The 17,532-nt window shown below is 42.4% G+C and overlaps 3 protein-coding genes across 5 annotated transcripts in view; 2 read left to right on the plus strand and 1 right to left on the minus strand.

The window, feature by feature from the left end:
- Nucleotides 1-2,142, plus strand: part of trpm3 (transient receptor potential cation channel, subfamily M, member 3) — a 101,944-nt gene extending 99,802 nt beyond the window's left edge. For all 3 annotated transcript variants that reach the window (XM_028413350.1, XM_028413351.1, XM_028413352.1), the window contains 2 exons: nucleotides 19-151; nucleotides 522-2,142. In XM_028413350.1, coding sequence (XP_028269151.1) covers nucleotides 19-151; nucleotides 522-2,142 — 1,754 coding nt within the window. The remainder of the gene's footprint in view (nucleotides 1-18; nucleotides 152-521) is intronic.
- Nucleotides 2,143-7,808: 5,666 nt separating this feature from the next.
- klf9 (Kruppel like factor 9) lies at nucleotides 7,809-11,572 on the plus strand. The gene is made up of 2 exons (XM_028414361.1): nucleotides 7,809-8,606; nucleotides 9,736-11,572. Exons 1-2 carry the CDS (start codon nucleotides 8,225-8,227, stop codon nucleotides 10,014-10,016), a joined length of 663 nt encoding a protein of 220 aa, XP_028270162.1. The 5' UTR covers nucleotides 7,809-8,224; the 3' UTR covers nucleotides 10,017-11,572.
- Nucleotides 11,573-11,815: 243 nt separating this feature from the next.
- On the minus strand, nucleotides 11,816-17,471 carry fam219ab (family with sequence similarity 219 member Ab). The gene is made up of 6 exons (XM_028414362.1): nucleotides 17,248-17,471; nucleotides 16,191-16,290; nucleotides 15,373-15,478; nucleotides 14,859-14,939; nucleotides 14,679-14,733; nucleotides 11,816-13,268 (listed from the first exon to the last, which is right to left on the minus strand). The coding sequence occupies exons 1-6, from the start codon at nucleotides 17,323-17,325 to the stop codon at nucleotides 13,110-13,112; spliced, it is 579 nt and encodes a 192-aa protein (XP_028270163.1). The 5' UTR covers nucleotides 17,326-17,471; the 3' UTR covers nucleotides 11,816-13,109.
- Between the last annotated feature and the right edge of the window lie 61 nt (nucleotides 17,472-17,532).

Genomic DNA, 17,532 nt, shown 5'->3' on the forward strand with positions numbered 1-17,532 from the left:
ACCTCTTTTGATCCACAGAGCTTTTCATCACAGAAGATGAGCTGAAGAAAGTCCATGATTTTGAAGAGCAATGCATCGAAGAGTACTTCAGAGAGAAAGATGACAGATTCCACTCTTCTAACGATGAGCGAATCAGGGTCACTTCAGAAAGGTCAGAAATTATGTCCATACTCATTATTTTCCATCTTTCTTCTATGATGGCGTAGGGTTGGGGCACCCAAACAACTTTAAACTACAGCAGTGGTATTGTACAAAATTAGGAAACCTCCCTAATTGAAGACCATGCTCACACCATGCAAGTGTGGTGCATTGCAAATGACAACAAAAGTCAAACAAAATGAAGAAAAGTTTCATTTGGTTATGGACACTGTTTGGAGGGGCCCCCTGTGATGTTTGTCTAGGGCATCAAACGATACTAGACTTCTAAGATAGCCCAACAGACTGCACGTTTGATTGATTTTCTCCCTTACTGTCCTCCCCTCTTTGGTGCTTTATCGTCTCCTTTGTCTCTTCCCGACCAGGGTGGAAAACATGGCAATGCGTTTAGAGGAAGTCAATGAGAGGGAACACTTCATGAAAGCATCACTGCAGACTGTTGATATCCGTCTAGCCCAAATGGAGGAGCTGATTGGGCGAATTGCCGTGGCTCTGGAGCGTGTGACAGGTGTTGAGCGTGTGGAGGTCAACAAAGCACGCTCCCGGACTTCATCCGACTGCACAGACTCTGCATATATACTCCGCCAAGCTGAGTGTCCAGATGCAGCATACATCCTCCGCCAAAGCAGCTTTAACAGCACAGAAGGGAATGCCTACCGCCTGCAGGAAGCGCTGGAGGGAACAGCTGAGGGCTCCATGTCCCCTCCCTCTCCTACTGGCATGGCTACACGAACAAGGAGTCACTCTTTTTATGTTTCAGGTGGCCGTGTTGCTGAACGTTCAAGTGGGGCTGAAAGAGCTGAAAGCTTCTTCAAAGAGCGGTCACTCAGCCTTCACCGAGCCAACAGCTCACAATCTGTGTCCTCAGCTGCCGCCCCCAAGGAGTCTAAGCCCCTCCCACTGGCGACGTTGTCAGTCTCCCAGCAGCACCGTCCATCATCGTGCATTGATATATATGTCTCGACTTCTGAGGAGGTGGGGCCTGCAGAGGTCTTTCTGGATCCTCTCCGTATGGTCCCACCACTCCAGAGAGACTCCTCGCTGCAATCAGATAACATGGAGACGGTGCTGCCGGGAGGCCGAGAGTTCAGCAGCATTGCCACCAGTGGTTTGGGCGACAGGCACTCGGAGGGCGGTGTAGGCAGCAGTGGGACAGCTGGAGCCATGTTTGATGACAGTGCAGCTGCTGATTTGTCATTGTGCTCAGCACACCTCCTACCAGACACCACCTTACCTCCTTGGGATATGGAACCATCCCCACCTCCCTCAGCTGGGCTGCTCGAACGCTCTAAGAGCAGTCGCTACCTCTCTACAGCAGGCACATCATTCCTGGACGAACCTCCTCTGGTCAAGTCCCACAGCCTCATGTTTACACCTAGAGGCTGCTATGGTGGACTGGGGGCAGGAGTCCAGGTAAAGGCTGCAGAGTACACCAGCATCACTGACTGCATCGATACCCGCTGTGTCTCAGCTCCGTACACCCCTGCAGAACGCTCACACTCACCTGGAGGTTCCACTTCATTCCCCTTTGATAAACCGTCAGACATTGTTTCCTCTCACCCGGAGAGAGAGGCAGAGCTTAGTCATACAGAGTCTGATCCAGAGGATCCTGAGGACCTGATTCCAGTCCCTGATACCCCTCGCCTGGGGGGTCTTGGTGGGCCCAGTGGGGCCCCTCTCTGTTCCCCCTTCTCTAGGCTGGAGCGAGCCAACAGCTGCTCTTCAGACGACTCCCATCCTTCCCTCACGCTGGCCCCTCCGCACCGGAAGAGCCTGTCGGTGAGTGAGAGGATGGAGAGGGGACCGGGTCTGGGGGCAGACAGGGGGCCTGGGCCTGGGGGACGGGGTCTGGCAGGAACCAGAAACCCCTTCCTCAGGAGTAAGTCTGGAGCAAGGCCTGAAACAACCAAGACTGACACCCTCTCCATGAGGAAACTGGCTACTCCGTCAGCTTTTCGCAGCTTTGATAGACAAAACTACACGTGACAAGGACACATTGGTGCACTCACACACTGTTAGGACCAGGGTGGAAAACCGAATGAGCCAAGGGCAAAAGTGAGAGCAGGGTGAAGTTGCCAATAAATGCTGATCCAGATCTGGAGATTATTTCTCTTACATTCAAGGCTAGAAAAGTTTTGTTTGCAGTCAGTGTTGAAGGGCAGCTTTACCCTGAATCATAGATCAGCAGGGAAAAAACACATGGAAGATAAACGGGGTCCTACTGTACACCAGTCAAAACAAAGAGCTATGAATCTAGAATAGTTTTTACCTCTTGTAGCTAAGTAACTCTCAATTGGGTGTTCTGGCCAATGGAAGGTGTATTTGTATTGTATGTCTTCCACCCGCCACCTTTACATCGAGTGGACATCTGTCACTGTGTTGCATCACATACCAGTCACACTAGTCAGACAAAGTGTACTGTTAGTCCTATAGCTGCATTATATTGTAGGCACTGTCAAGTGTGAGAAAAATAGGATAAAGAAAGCAAAGGCAGCCACCTCATGTTGTCATTTTGTCTTAGGTTAGAGTCAATACTACCACAATATTTTATTCTCTTCATAAAACTCCCCCAACACTAGCGAGCCAGAGGAAGCTACTACTTCTGGCTTTATACAGGAAATAAAACGTGGCAACAACTTACCTCTGGATATAAAAGTACATTTTAAAGAAATCAATATTTATTTTAGGTTTCAAGGAAATATAAAATCTTTTTATTATATATTGTAGCGTCAGAGAGGAACTAGAACACCACATTGTAAACATTAAGCTTTTAAACTCTCCTTTCAAAAAGTCATTATCATCTGTCTCCAGTCATGCTTTTATAGGCAAGAGCCTGTATCAACGTAAAGGTAATGGCTAATTTAGATTGTGTATGATGTCAGTCACATGCATATTATCTACACACATACATGGTCAGTGACGTCCTTCATTTCACATAGAGGGAGTTCACAAGTGATCCCAGAGAGCTTTAACAAGTGCAATTTGCAAGAGATGGGCACAAGAGGGCGCAATGGGCCTATGTCAGAACTAGCAAAGCCGTGCTGGGCGAACCTGATGTGAACCTTCTTTGCCTGCACCTGACACCAAAAATCTTTCCACTCAATGAATCGTAGCTCTCTCGTAGCCCCTTTCTTCTTCAGGTTTTGGCAGTGGCATTATTTTTGCAATCCACCTACACCTAATGGATCCGTCCTTCATCTGTTACATAACTTTTTTATTTTTTATTTTTAATAGATTTCCTAAGAAAACCACTGCAAAAAAAGAGACAGCAGATGCCCAGTGATGAAGTAGATAATAAATCATATACAGGTCAAAGAGAGCTACTAAAGAAAGAGCTAATTTATGAATTGACTGAACAGAAGCTTGGAAATAAGCTGTGAGTATATGCATTCTAGCTGAGATTTAAGAAAAGCGTGCATTTTAAGTGACATGAAGGAGGAGGCGTTGGGTTGTTGTTATGTAAAAAAATGAAAGCCAGATCAGTGTTTAAATTTTTTTTCTGATTTTTTAATTGTAATGGAAGAAATCTGGAGGAGAAGGTGTATTTCTCTAATAGCTTTGTAAAGATAAGATAGTTGAAAATGAATAGAATTCTTACTGATTTTTAATGTTTGTTTTATATTTTCTCACTATTACAATTCAGTTGAATCATGTTGCATTTCTTTTGAGATTGATTCTATTTATTGACATTTTTTCTTGCTCATTATTGATAATTACGGTAAATGCCTGTTTGAATTACAAAATTAATATTTATATCTTCTCAGTGATATTTTTGTCGAATTTTAAGTATTTTCTAATTAAGCTTTTAAATTTAATAAAAGATGACCATCTACATGCACTAAATGAAGATGTATTATATTATTTATTAAATATAGAATTGTCTGATATACTGTACATTTCAATCATATTTAAAGTATTTAAAGTAGTTTTTAATCGTATGTTTTATCAAGCAGCTTATGAGAATTTTCTAATGTTGACATGGCAATACATAGTTGCCAGTATACCAAACTTAGGGTGCCTTTTGGGCATGGATGGCGTATGTGGGGAGACTGATGTGGTTCAAAAATCTGTGAAATTTCTCATCCATGTCTTTTTTTCTCTCTTCATAGAGGCCAAAACACCAGAGGTTATTTTTCTCCTACACCTTTGTTGCTTTATTTGTACACATTTGACGTACAGAGTGGAGGAATTGTTATTTGTAGACTGTATTTTATGGACATGAATTTGACTACTCCAGAAACCGTTTTAACAGATAAAGAAGAAAAACATTTGCACATGAGACATAGGGACAAAGATACAGCATCATGTTTCAGAACCTCTTCCCTCTTGCTTGAATTTGCTAAGCTGTGTTACTCAAGACTGTTAAATGTCCCCTTGGGATGTTATTTGTCTCATGGTATGTGTCTACGGGGCCATTTTTGGATGCAAGGGGTAGTCATACACTACCACAATGCATTGCACACCTGCCTACACAGTGTTTCTTGGTCTTCCTTGACTTTGAGAAGCACAATAAACAGGAAGTGTGGAAAGGACAAATCCTGTGGGCATGTAACACAGTGACAAAACATGTTACACAACCACGGTCATAGGCAAAGTACCAGCAAACTGATGATTCTTTTTAAAAAGTATGAAATCTTCCATTAACCTAAATCATTTAAACATCATTTAAGGATCGGTGGAGTAAAAGAAAAAACACCTTGATGGCATGTTGTAGCTAGGCAACTGATACAAAAGATCAGATTTGCAGTTTCCTCAGCAAATATGTTGGTTGCGGTATGGTTAAGCGATAAAAAGGTTGACCCCAGGTCAGTGCTCAGGGATAATATTACCCAAGTGATGCAAGAAAGAAGGCACATAATGGAGTCAGGATGAGAAGAAAGGAGAAAGGAGCATATGAGTTTGTTTTGAGCAGAAGGAATTCAATATTATCACTGTGCTTTATGAGTCTAATCCAGAATCTTAGGAAACTATTTTGTTTTGCATTACATAAATGGCAATAGTAGGCTATAATATGAATGAATGTCTTCATACTTGATTGATTTGTTTACCCAGTGAAGTTTCAATTTCCAGCAAAAAAGGAGGGATTTTTTGTTTTGTTTGAAGGTTTGTGCTTTGGTAGAACAGGTTTTTGGACGGGCACATTGTGACCCTTACATTTTCAACTAAACCAAACTTTGTCAAACCAAATGGAAACAAGCTGAGTCGTTCTCTTCTGCCAGCTGTCACCACAGCTGTGGGAGTCAAGCGTTAACCAAGCAATGGTTGTAAGGCTCAATTCAGCCATTCATGGCAAAGTATGAAAGCAGATGTCATGTTAGACTAAAGTCTAACCACTAAAGTTTAGGTCCTATTTGACTGATAGTAAATCTATCGTTTCTTGATCCTTACAGTAAGGAAAGCATAGCATACATGTCCATGGCATGGATATAAATTTGTCCGTATATGTCTAAATTACCTTGCGTGTGAACCTAGACATTTAGTTGACTCTAGTAACAGGGAAGCTACAATAACACAACCCAACACAATCTCAGTGTAAAGTATTTTTTTGATATTTTTTTGGGCGGGGGGATCGTGATGATGATGATCAACAGATTTACTTCCATGATGTGAATCCTGTGAGCTAAAGTGAGTTCCACGCACATGTTTTTTCTGCAATAATTACTGATGTTGTTCGAATACAAAGGGACTTATCCCTCTGACAGTCACACTTTAGTTAATGTCCTTTAAATGCATGCAGTTCTTCCACTCAGCGTGTACAGAGATGACCTGTATTGATTGACTGAGAGAAAGATAGAGGGAGATAATAATATGAAATCAAAGTAGTGAGTATTTGGATGCAAATACAAATCTGTATTCTTCAATGTGAATAGGATCCTGTCTGGCATGCATTGTTAAATAAACAATTAAATAGATTGGTACTTTGTGTCTTGTCTGTTCTTCTCCTTTTCTTCTATATCTATTATATTATTATCTATTACTACATATTTATTATTTTATTTATCTATTATAAAAATGGGGGGTTGTTATGAAGGAGTGTGCCGGCAGTGCGCGTCAGCCAATACTGCCGCACGTGGAAGGGAACATTTTGTACTTCTGGATGAGCACGTGCCCCCCTCCCTTCTCTCGTCCTCGGTTACTTCTCACGCACGCGCCCACACAACTGAAAAACAATCTAATCCACGTAACAATCAGTGCAACATGTCAACACAACCATATGACCCAGTTGCGCCGTGCACTCTTGAACTCTTGCACTTTTGTGAGAAGAAGTGCGCAGAGCAGAAGCGCCTCCTCCTCAGAAGGAAATGTTTACAGCTCGGCTGCAGAGAGGAGCAGAGCAAGAGGGGCGGGTGCAGGGGCCCAGGACCTTACTTTCAAACAAATTTCTTTCCTGGAAATTTGGGGGTTCCGCTCCCGAAGTTGGGGGGGGGGGGGGGGGGGGGGGGGCGGAGTTCCAATGTGGGACGATCCTGGAAAAGGACGAGAAGTCCCCGCTCTCTTTGACTCTGTGGTGCACAAACAAGGCCTCTGCGCCAGTACTCCTTGCAGTCTTCCTGCACCAGTACAGTCAGTTTCTTCTCTGACAGGGGAGTAAGTGAGGGATCTTGATAAATCTGCTGTCAGGTGGTAACTGAACGCTTTAACTGGTTTTATTGCAGTTGTTCAGAGGAGGTGTGCCACTTTCATACCATATTACCATGGTTACATCAGCCATATGGTTCGAGGGAGGCATAAAGGACTTAGCTTTAGTCATGTGTGACAAAAACTGCAGGAAAACACCTCTTACATTCTTGTATAAACACTCCCAGGGAATATCGTGTATTCACATTGTTTAGACAACAGAGAAAAATGCTCAATGTTCAATTCAAGCAACCCACAGCTGGGTTTCCCTGTCATGAATGACTGAACCAAAGGCTCTGCTTTTTTCTGTCTGGTTCACATCATGTTTTTTGTTTTTGTCTTGGTCCATTGGCTTTTAATTTTCATTTCATATGCACATCTGTTTCTCTTGGTGAATTTGCAAGACTGTAAGAAATACCTGTTGTATGTGTGAGTTTGCACTGAAGAGTTCAAGTGTAGCTTTGAGGGATGTTGAGGGCTGAGCTAATTTGGGATCAGACCATGGTTGTGAAACTGGGACACAAAGTGAGACCTGTCCACAGCTAAAGTATAATAGGCCACAGTGGCTGGCTTGGTTTTTCTTTTTTTAATCTTTTTGTATGGCAACTTTTGAACTGAATGACATCTAAAAGTCTCTAATGTTTTATATCATCTGTCTTAATTTTAAAGGTGATTAAAACTATCAGATAAATGTTGAGGAGTAAAATGTTTTCCTCTGAGAGGAGAGGGAGCGTAAAGAACTTAGTACCTTTATTAAATGTGCCTTTTCACCTTAAAAATCACTTAACACAAATTTAGCTCAAACTTTTAAATTCCCTTTGGCTCTGTGACACCCATATTTCCCAGCTCTCCTCGGTACCTGGAGGTAGCATCCGTCCAGTTCCGCCCCTTTTCCCAGCAGTCTCAGCCTGTGATTGGCCCAGTCTCAGCGTCAATAGGCGATTCCAAAAACCGAGTCACGTTTCCTCTTAGCCAATCAGAGTCCAGTTTTATTATGACACCGTGGGATTCCGCGAAATTGTTTCTTGGAGTTGAAAGAAGTGCTGCTCGCACTAAAATGGGACAAGTTGACGCATGTGTGAGAGCGCACAGCAAGACGGAATAAACGCAGACACAATAGCTCGGACGGTAGACGCGGTGTGTTAGTGATTCGGCGTTAAGGAAAAGGGGAATCTAGAAGGAGAAGGAGGGAGGAAGAGCCGAGGACGATTCAAACTGCTATCTTTCCTGAGGGGGGTGTTTATTTATCCGCCCCGTAACCTCGACAAGAAAACGCAGTCTTTGCGGAATAGTCACATTGAGGACGACACGTGTGGATGATGAGCCACATGTTTCCTGTGAGGACAGCGGCCTGATTGCTTGACCGTGTCCGTTCTTCGGGGCTGTTTTTAACAGGATACATTCACTCTAGATACATTGCTTCTGTTCTCCGCCCGGGTCTGCTATCGTGATGTCGGAGGTTGATGTCTCCGCAGACTGTGTCCCCAGCCGACCACCGGGGCGGACAGAGGACATACTGAAAGAGAACCAAGAGAACAGGACTTTGCTGATGGTGGCAATGATTTTACTGGACTTGAACAAATACAGCCCCAGCACCGGGGGCAGCAGATGCCTCGGGGCCAGTGAACCCGTCACACAGGAGAAGGTGGAACGGGGCCGGTTGAACGCCGGGGACAGTCGGGGCTCTCCAGCACCCAAACAGCCCCGGAACAAGAAAGCGGCGGCGGTGAGACACGAGTCCCCCGAGAAGAGGCACTGCTGCCCTTTCACTGGCTGTGGGAAGATGTACGGCAAGTCGTCCCACCTCAAAGCCCACCTAAGGGTCCATACCGGTAAGTTGATTCTGGGTGACACGCCTACGAAACGCACGGGCTCGGTGCTGTTGACGACAGCAGAACCGCCCTGCGTCACTTGTGCCATCATATTTTTAAACTCCAGACGCATGATTACACACCAGTAAAACTGTGCTGCTCATATGTAGAACACCAAGTCTGTGAACATTTCTAATGGCCCCAAACAGAGTGATGTCATCACAAAGCCCCCAGCAGAGTGCATTGAGTTCGTGATGAGTACAGGGGGTGTAAGGAACCACATGTTCTTGCAAATGAATAACAGATTAACAGAAAGGTGGTCCCACGAATTGTCCTGTGGGGGTGTAACTCGCGGGGCCATATTGGGCTATGAGGAGGAGGAGGAGGAGGAGGAGGCGGCGTGTGCGCGATAAAGGTGTATTTTAAATTGTTGTTGACACGCAAACAGGCTTGTGGGAACACCACGTGCCGTCGCCCATATATGTGATGCATGTAAGACAGACAGCCTGTTGAGGTGCTATAATTCACTTAGAAACATGATACACGATGTTTGTTTGAATAATGGCTCCAAGGATTAATTATAGGGCTTATCTTAGGACATGCGATTCTAAATCGTACACCGCAATGACAGACGGTAACTGTCTAGCTGACATATTGGTTTATGATTCACATGCAGGTCACTGCGACACTGTTGTCCCCACATGTTCTTGTCCGGAGGTAACCCGCTCTGCAGCACCATTTCCTCATACGTCATCCTTCTCCGCTTCCCCCTCGCGTCGGATTGTAAACAAGAGCAGACATGTGGTTCATAGCAGCACGTGGAGTGGGAGTCGGTGCAGAGAGCAGCAGAGTGGTTTGGTCACAGCGTTATCACGACTCAGATTTCGAAATCATGTTCTGTTAATGTTCTTATAAGGATCGCGTTGGCAGGGCATTTTCCTCTAGTCTCTGTCTGTCTTCTGCTGAAATAGTAGAAAGCACAGTTTGTTCCCTACAGCTCTACAGAGAGCTTAACTCAAGTACCATGGTGTAGATGCATTGTTCTTTTTCTTGTTTGTTTTAATGACTAGATTCTCCTGCACTTGGAACAGATAGAAAATTGGTAGCAATATAAAATAATAAATATATACACATTTGTGTGTTTCCTCAGGTGAGCGCCCCTTTGAGTGTACCTGGCCAGACTGCGGCAAGAAGTTCTCCCGATCCGACGAGCTCACACGTCACTACCGCACACACACAGGCGAGAAGCGCTTCAACTGCCCAATGTGCGACAAGTGCTTCATGAGGAGTGACCACCTGACTAAACATGCCCGGCGACACGCAGGTTTCCATCCCAGCATGCTCCAGGGTTCCAGTGTGGCCAAGAGACACCGCTGCTCTGTGTCCGTGTCCTCCTCCGATTCTGGAGACCAAAGCCCCACTGGGGTGTGAGAGACACACCCACAGTCTGTACAGAAATACACAAAGGTACATGCAATAAACAGACAAGTTCGGTCAAGTCAAGACAACCAGCCAGACCACTATTCAGAGTGTATTTCTACTGCATGTGTAACATTGGGCAACAGCAAACAGAAAAAATTGACTCTAATTAATCTAGAGCTCTTCTCCTTGTTCCATGAGGTGATTGGTATTTATTAATTGTCATTCAGGGTCTGTGAGGATGGTCTAGTTGTTTTGCCATTTGTAATTATTGTACTTTGTATTTTGTGTTTTCTTTTTCTAGTAGTATTCACATGTACATATTATATATAGTTTTCATTAACACTATTACTACAAATGAAGACAACAGAAAAAAATCAATAAAATCTCATGACTGATATATTTCTTCTTTAAGTTTTGGAAATAGTACTTAAGTGAATATTGCACACATAGACTCATACTTACATACACTACAATACAGTTGCTTTACAGTCCAAGACAAGGCGAATGTACATAGCAGTATTAGCGTGTAAATAGATCAAACTTCCTTTATAGAACTTATAGTATAGAAAAGTGTTATTAGAGAGTAAATAGAAAAAAACTATATTATAGAGAATGACAGAGCTTGATTATTTAATTTCATATATTTGGCTATGGACTTCAGGTATAATCAGGTGTACTATCAGCTTTTAGGCATAAGCAGTGAGTCGACACATAGATGAGAAACAAATATATGCACCAAATACCTTTACAGTACCTTAGCAAGACCATACATCATACGGGAATGTTGGCTTGAATTGTGTCAGTAGTGCAGGGGAATGCAAACAGGGTAACTTTTTTCACTTGTTTGACATTGTTTAAGTGTAAAAGTTTGTGCCTTTTGATGGTTTTGTAGCTGAGAGGACTTTCTACTACCTGAATGGACATTGTCTTTATGTTAATATTCATAAATATCTACAGATCACTGACTGTCTGTTATACCAACAGTGCCAGCTGCTGTATGCTGAAACTAGCTTTTGTTTGTGTGTCTGGACGGCTTCTTTTGTTATCAGAGAATAATGTCATGTGCGATTATGTAGTCAATATTGCACCCCCTGGTGGTAACATGGAAGCACAATATCTCACACAAACCTTTTTATTATTATTTTTGTCTATCTTGATCAGTTGTGTTTGTGAATCGATGAATTCCATCATGCAGCGTGTTTGTATTTGTTTGGTACAGTGTGTTTTATTTGGTAATCTTTTGTAATATTACTATAAGGGATGAGAGGTCTTATTAAATGAATTCACCACAGGAGCTAGATACTTTTTTATACTTGTCTCATAATGCATTAAATATCCAGATGGTGTGTAAATACAGACATACATTTATTAAGTTAAATACTGTATTTTTTTTTCTTTTCTGGCATTAACTGTGATTAGATGCTGGTGCCTTTCAGGTTTGATGCTACTGTACTGTAATCAGGGACTGTCAATGCAAACCCCTATGATATTGCAATACATAGCTCTATGTAATAATTACTGTTTAAAAGTTTTAACATTAAAGTATTCTTTTTTTTCTTTCTAAACATTTCCTCTTCACACATCCACCTATTAATGAGGACAAACAGTGGAACATTTGCTTTGTGTTTATTTATCGTCTTCATACACTGCACATAATAACATTGTTAAATACTGTAATGGAAGTGTTTACAATACAATTAAATCATTAAAAAAGTAAAATCAAAGAAAATCCACTTGTGTTTAAATGTAATAAAAAAAGCTTCACAGACAGCAAATATTCAAATAAACTAAATTATCAAGATGGCAATATAAACACACAACTTTTAAACTTCTCTGTACTTAAGGCATACTCTAATTGCAAATAAACAACTGATTCAGAGGAGAGAGGGTTGTAAATGAAGGATATTCATTCCTAGCAATCCTTGATGTTGCAGTTACAAAACAATCTCCATCCTTTTAGTCAAAAGAGAAATTAATCTCATTTATTATTTTGGCATTATTTATCAGTATCCATGCATGTGCATATGTGTGAGAAAGAGATAGAAATTGGGAGATGGGAGTGTCCACTGATCACCAGAGAAAAGATAAAAGTGAGGGTGTAACACAACGGACTGCAGAAAAATCTGTCCAAAGTTCCCCCTCTAGTTCCTTTGGCCTTGATAACATAAGGGTCAAGTGTCAAGGTGTGAAATCTTCCCTTTTGACACAGTTCACCTTGGATAAGCCACTGTCACTTCTGTACAGGAAAAAAGTACACACCCGAAATAAAAAGTGCAAATTCAAAACAACGAAAGTCAAGCTTGTGCCAGGACAGCAGCACATGATTGCACATTAAGAACCGGGGCAAAAATCAAATGTGCAACAAGCTACTTTATGTTTTCCCATTCAGCTATTCAATCCTCATGCTATTTGTTCCTCAGACATTCATGTCCATACATCCACCCCTAAACATCTCAAGCCAACAGGGCAAAGAAAGCAAAAGTAGTGTGAATGAGTGCAAGGACAAGGCCTGTGCTACATAAGAACCTTGTGCAAGAATTCAGTACCAGATATACATTACTAGGCAACCACGCTTCTCAGCACCGACACTCTTTCTGATCCCTCAGTTAAAAATAAGACAAAAAGTTAAGTAATACTAAACAGAACTAGAAAAAATGCAAAAATGCAACCCAGAATTCAGGTAGTAAGCAAAACAGTTGAGTCAGCAGTTATGATAATATTTCTTAGTCTTCAGGGAAACTGAAATCACTTTCCTGTTCTTTCTGTCAACCAGTATCAGTGTGTGTTACCTTATATTGTGTTCACCAGGAGAAGAGCTGTCAACCACAAGCGTACGTCCTACCATAGGAGGAAACCACCACTTTATACAGTCAGTTTATTTAATTATGTTCCTTCTAGATTTTAAGCCAAAAGTTTCTATACATTAATTTGCTTATTTGTCATTGTCATTATCATCATAGCACTTAACTGTCATTACAATATTCTACCAATGCCTCACTGTCACCACTCTGGTGGTGAAGTAAACTCACAGCGGATGTGGATGAGGGAGGGGGTCATGTAGTGTGGAAAGGGTCAGAGGGCAGATGGTAGTAGGGAAGGGGGTTACTGTATTTGACAGGTGGTGGAGGAGGTTGCCTGGCAGCACATGCAGGTAGGGTTGACTGATTTCGGTGGGATCAGATCCAGGTCCTCGTCGTCTGGAATCTCATCTAGGCGGTAACCATCTTTCAGCAGCTGAATGTTCAGATCCTGGTTGATTTGCTGAAAAAGAAAGGGTAGATAGAGGGGAACGAGGGGTTAGAGCAGCACGAGGGGGAGACAAAAGGGTTAGTGGGCTTACAAAGAAACATAAGACAGTCTAAAATTGCTTTATCCTTCTTAACTTGGCTCTTTTTTTTTCTTTTTTTTTTAATACCACTTTAAAAACACAAATATGTCATCCACACATTATGGCATTATGGCTCGTCCACACCATCATTTACCATGTTTAAATGGTTCAAAGCTGATTTCTGGTGTGGAAATCAAAGGTGGTATTGCATGAACAAAAACAGCAACTTTTTTAAGAGAGAGATAAGCCGATCTGATAACCAGAATTGGTTTACTGGGAAATCTATTCATACTGACTATGTACCCGTTTCTTCTGGGAAGCAGAACATTTGTTTCATGTTTTTAGCATGATGTTTAGATGACCAGATTAAGAAAGGTGCATTCATATGTATTCTTAGTAAGTTACTTGTTTAAGAGTGGGGAAAAGACTGCATGGAGTTGCACCAGGTACTCATGGCTGTGGTACTGAGCCATCCCTACTTTTTAAGCAACAGTACAAACAGACAGACAGAAGAGGTAACAGCTAAACTGAATCAGAATTGTATTTATTGCCATGTAAGTGAAGAGGTTTCACATTACTAGGAATTTGCAGTGATTTGGTGCATGCATAAAACATGAAACATGAAACAAGTTACATATAATAACAAGAAACATGCATGGGGTAAAAAAAGGTAAAAGAAAAATGTCATCTAAACTAAAATAAGGCATTAAATTGACAAACAACAAAATAATGTGTAAGGGTTATGTGTGAACATGAAATAAGCCCTAAATTGAAGCAGTGTAACGGGGTAACAGGTACCACATGTGAGGTGGTACACGTGTGCAAAGTAGTGCAAATAGTCAGCAACGTGTAGCTTCTCCTTACCACACCGTGGCATTAGAATCTGAACACTTGCAAGGTTAATACAATTTAGAGCATATCCATGAGCCTGAACCTGTCATAGACAGGGAGATGATGTAAAGTGTGAGAATCAGGATTCCTCAGGGGAATAAATATGATGAAGCGTCTGTGATTTGCACTTGCATTGGCAGCAGTGTTGAAAACAAGATTTGCTGGAGCAGGGACCTGAGATTAAATTTCATTTATATCCTGCTTTGTGCCTTGTAGATGTTTGTGTGCAGGTGCATCAGCAGTGTAATCGTGCTCTTGCAGGGGAGAGTGCACGCCCACAGAATTAACATGGATGAGCAGCACGGATAAAAACAAGCTTGCTCTGAGACTGCCTTATAAAGGTCTGACTGGCAGCCTCTTGACAATCATAGAAAATGGAAGGACAAAGGTGTGAATGAGACAGTTAATACGAGCATAAGATGCTCTGTTTTCTGCTTTAGCACACATCTCACCTCGGCAGAAGAGTATCCCGACGAAGAGTATCTAGACATGTCAAAATCATCATCACTGCAACAGAAAGACAGAGGTTAGCCTAATATTGTAATTTTTAGTATCATATATGTGTGTGTGTATGAGCCTCTCAAATAAGAAAAACAGGAGGAATAAGTGCAATAAGACATGTGTGTGCTCACCTGTCTGTATCTAGGGCCACCAATGGTTTCTCATCTGGACTCTGGTCTAAAGAGGAATAGCCTTTATTGGGCACTACCAACCTACCAGAAGGGGAACAGGAATAGAAAGAGATGAGTAAGAACAGAACAGACAGACAGAGATATGTATAAATGTGAGGAGGCCTGGAGGCAGCAGTACAGCTGAACAACAGCAATATAAAAGAGGTCCAATTTCTGATTCAGACATCTGACAAAACCCAAATCAATAACACTATCTGTACATGCAATATGTATTTAAGATGAAAATGAATTGCACTGCGACATCACAGGATACTGGTGTCAATGTGTTGGAGGTGAGAGAGGTCTCGTATGTGTTATGTTGTTAATCATAAACAAGAATAAGAGATTATTATTTTGTGCCTTCACTGAAACATTCACTGTATTTATTTACTGTAAGACATATTATCTAAGACAGAAAATTTAGTTTGAGATTTTTTTCCCTCACTAACCAAACATCACAGTGCTGCTGTCTTACCGTGTTCTGGCCATAACGTTGTTCTTCTTGGGCTGCTGGTTGACTGGACTGCCTACTGTGTTGCCGTTCTTCAATGAACCTTTCCTAGCAAGCTCTCTCTGTTTCTCTGCACGAGAGAGAGAGAGAGAGAGAGAGAGAGAAACATGTGTTTGCACCTTTGCATTCAGGTATCAGTTGGTGAGGATTGTCTTTTATACGTAACTCAAGTAAAGGCAAAAAAAATGTGCCATCAGGTCAGATCAGTTTCTGATCACTGTGTTCATCAGCTGATCATTGATGTTGAGTCACACAATACAAACATTTAACAATGAAATACTGGAGACAAAAACTGTCGTCTCACTTTCAACAGCAGATGTAGTAAGCTTTGAATATGTGGGTTCTGAATACTGATTTGGAATAGTTTTGTTGTTTAAAATCAACACAACAGTGTATATTACTGTAAACTAGGACTGCTGCTACACACTGGACTCTGTCCAAGGTGCTGAAATGAATCTTTAAGGACTGTACTGATTTATAAACAGAGTAAACTTAACTTTCTAAAGATGGTACATGCATGAGTGTGTGATATTCACCGCCTCGTGCATAAGTTCAAGACAAGACATGGGAAATATCTAAAACACAGGGCCAACGTGGCCAAAAATGAGATTCATCTGTAGCACATGAAAATCTGAATGAGGTTCTGTAGTTTTTTTTTGGTCATGATTTTTTTGGCCATTGTGCTATGCGTAGTTTAGATCACCATCACTGTGAATTCAAGTTTACTTGCACAACTACACAGATCCTTCAATAAGTCACACTCCATGATGGAACGTGCGTACCTATTTTCATCTGTAAAGGTGAGGGCTTGTAGTTGATGGTGACCGGCTCGCCCTCTCTGGTGTCTGAGTCTGCCTCTGAAGCCGTGGACGACGCCGGATCCTGCAGGCCAATAAGACAGCATGGACAAAAGGATGAGCCGAAATGTGCATTACAACGGCGGTGCTGAATAATTAATGAATTTTTGTAATGCATAATATTCCCAACCTTACTCAGGCCAAGCAAATAAACAATTCTTTAGTGAATGCAAAACAGTGAACATGATGTATCCTGGATTTGTTTGTGTTGTTGTGGGATTATGTGGACAGCTGTTGGAAGTTTACAGATTTGTGAACACTCCTGTGCATCTTTTAGGTGTACGGAACAGCAGAATATTCAGTGGCCACATGAGACACAGTGATAAACGGAAGTGTTGGAAAGTTTGGAGGCACTGAGGCAGGTTGCTGTGGGTCTGATCCTCTAGAGGCAGCGCAGGCCGCCCTGCAGGCTGCAGTAACCCTGGGCCCCGCTACAGGCCACGGAGCGCACGCTGCATCTTTACACTGATTTCTATAATAAGACGGAACTTTAGCGGCACATAACACGAATACATGGTTACATACAGGTTAGACGCAGCTCGGTAACATTGTGAAAGTGACGCATGTGGCGTAGAGTAACGGAGTAACTTGCTGCATAGATGCTGAGGATGTAGCGGTGGTGTTAGGATGGGGGGCTTGTTTTCGCCAGACATGACGGATGCTGCGCAGCAGAGCTCGGACGCTGTTTGCATTACTCAGAGGAACAAACACGGTGTATGAGCGCATCGATGATTCTTTGCTGTGTTTCATTTTTACAATCCACTTTCCCGTCGCAGTGGAAAAAAAACTTACTGAAAGGCAATTAAGTACATCAACCAGTGTTACACTCGGTGGATAATGGGATTTGTCGGGATCCCATTATGAATGGCAGGCCTCTCACACGCTGCCATCCAGGAGTTATAATATCGTTAGAAACAACAAATTCAGAGCAAAACAATGAGCGATCATCTCCATCGTACAGCAGCCTACAAATCTGACTTACCAGCGGCTGCATCTCAGCCTGCATCTCCGCCTCCTGCACCGCACTCGGTACCTGAAATCTGTCTATTTCTTCCATCATTTTGGCAGCTCGCCGCTCTCTCCTCCTTCCACACACCGAACGATGGTCACTGGTTGATTCGAGACGACTGGAAGCGATGTCAGATGTCTAAAAACCTTCGTAGTTCTCCGGTGGCGAGCTACATCCCAGCAGGCAGTGTGTCGATGGTGGTGTGACCACAGTTGGGTGACGCTGACTCCACCACCCACTTCCGGGTGGGGTATCCCA

The sequence above is a fragment of the Parambassis ranga genome, chromosome 9 (assembly GCF_900634625.1).
Source record: "Parambassis ranga chromosome 9, fParRan2.1, whole genome shotgun sequence".
NCBI classification, from domain to species: domain Eukaryota; kingdom Metazoa; phylum Chordata; class Actinopteri; family Ambassidae; genus Parambassis; species Parambassis ranga.

Coding starts and splice junctions, on each gene's coding strand:
- fam219ab (XM_028414362.1), bottom strand. CDS start 17,325: ATGATGGAAGAAATAGACAGATTTCAGGTACCGAGTGCGGTGCAGGAG. Junction 15,479..16,190: donor ACCTTTACAGATGAAAATAG/GTACGCACGTTC, acceptor TCTCTCGTGCAG/AGAAACAGAGAGAGCTTGCT. Junction 14,940..15,372: donor AACGTTATGGCCAGAACACG/GTAAGACAGCAG, acceptor CCCTTCTGGTAG/GTTGGTAGTGCCCAATAAAG.
- klf9 (XM_028414361.1), top strand. CDS start 8,225: ATGTCGGAGGTTGATGTCTCCGCAGACTGTGTCCCCAGCCGACCACCG. Junction 8,607..9,735: donor CCACCTAAGGGTCCATACCG/GTAAGTTGATTC, acceptor GTGTTTCCTCAG/GTGAGCGCCCCTTTGAGTGT.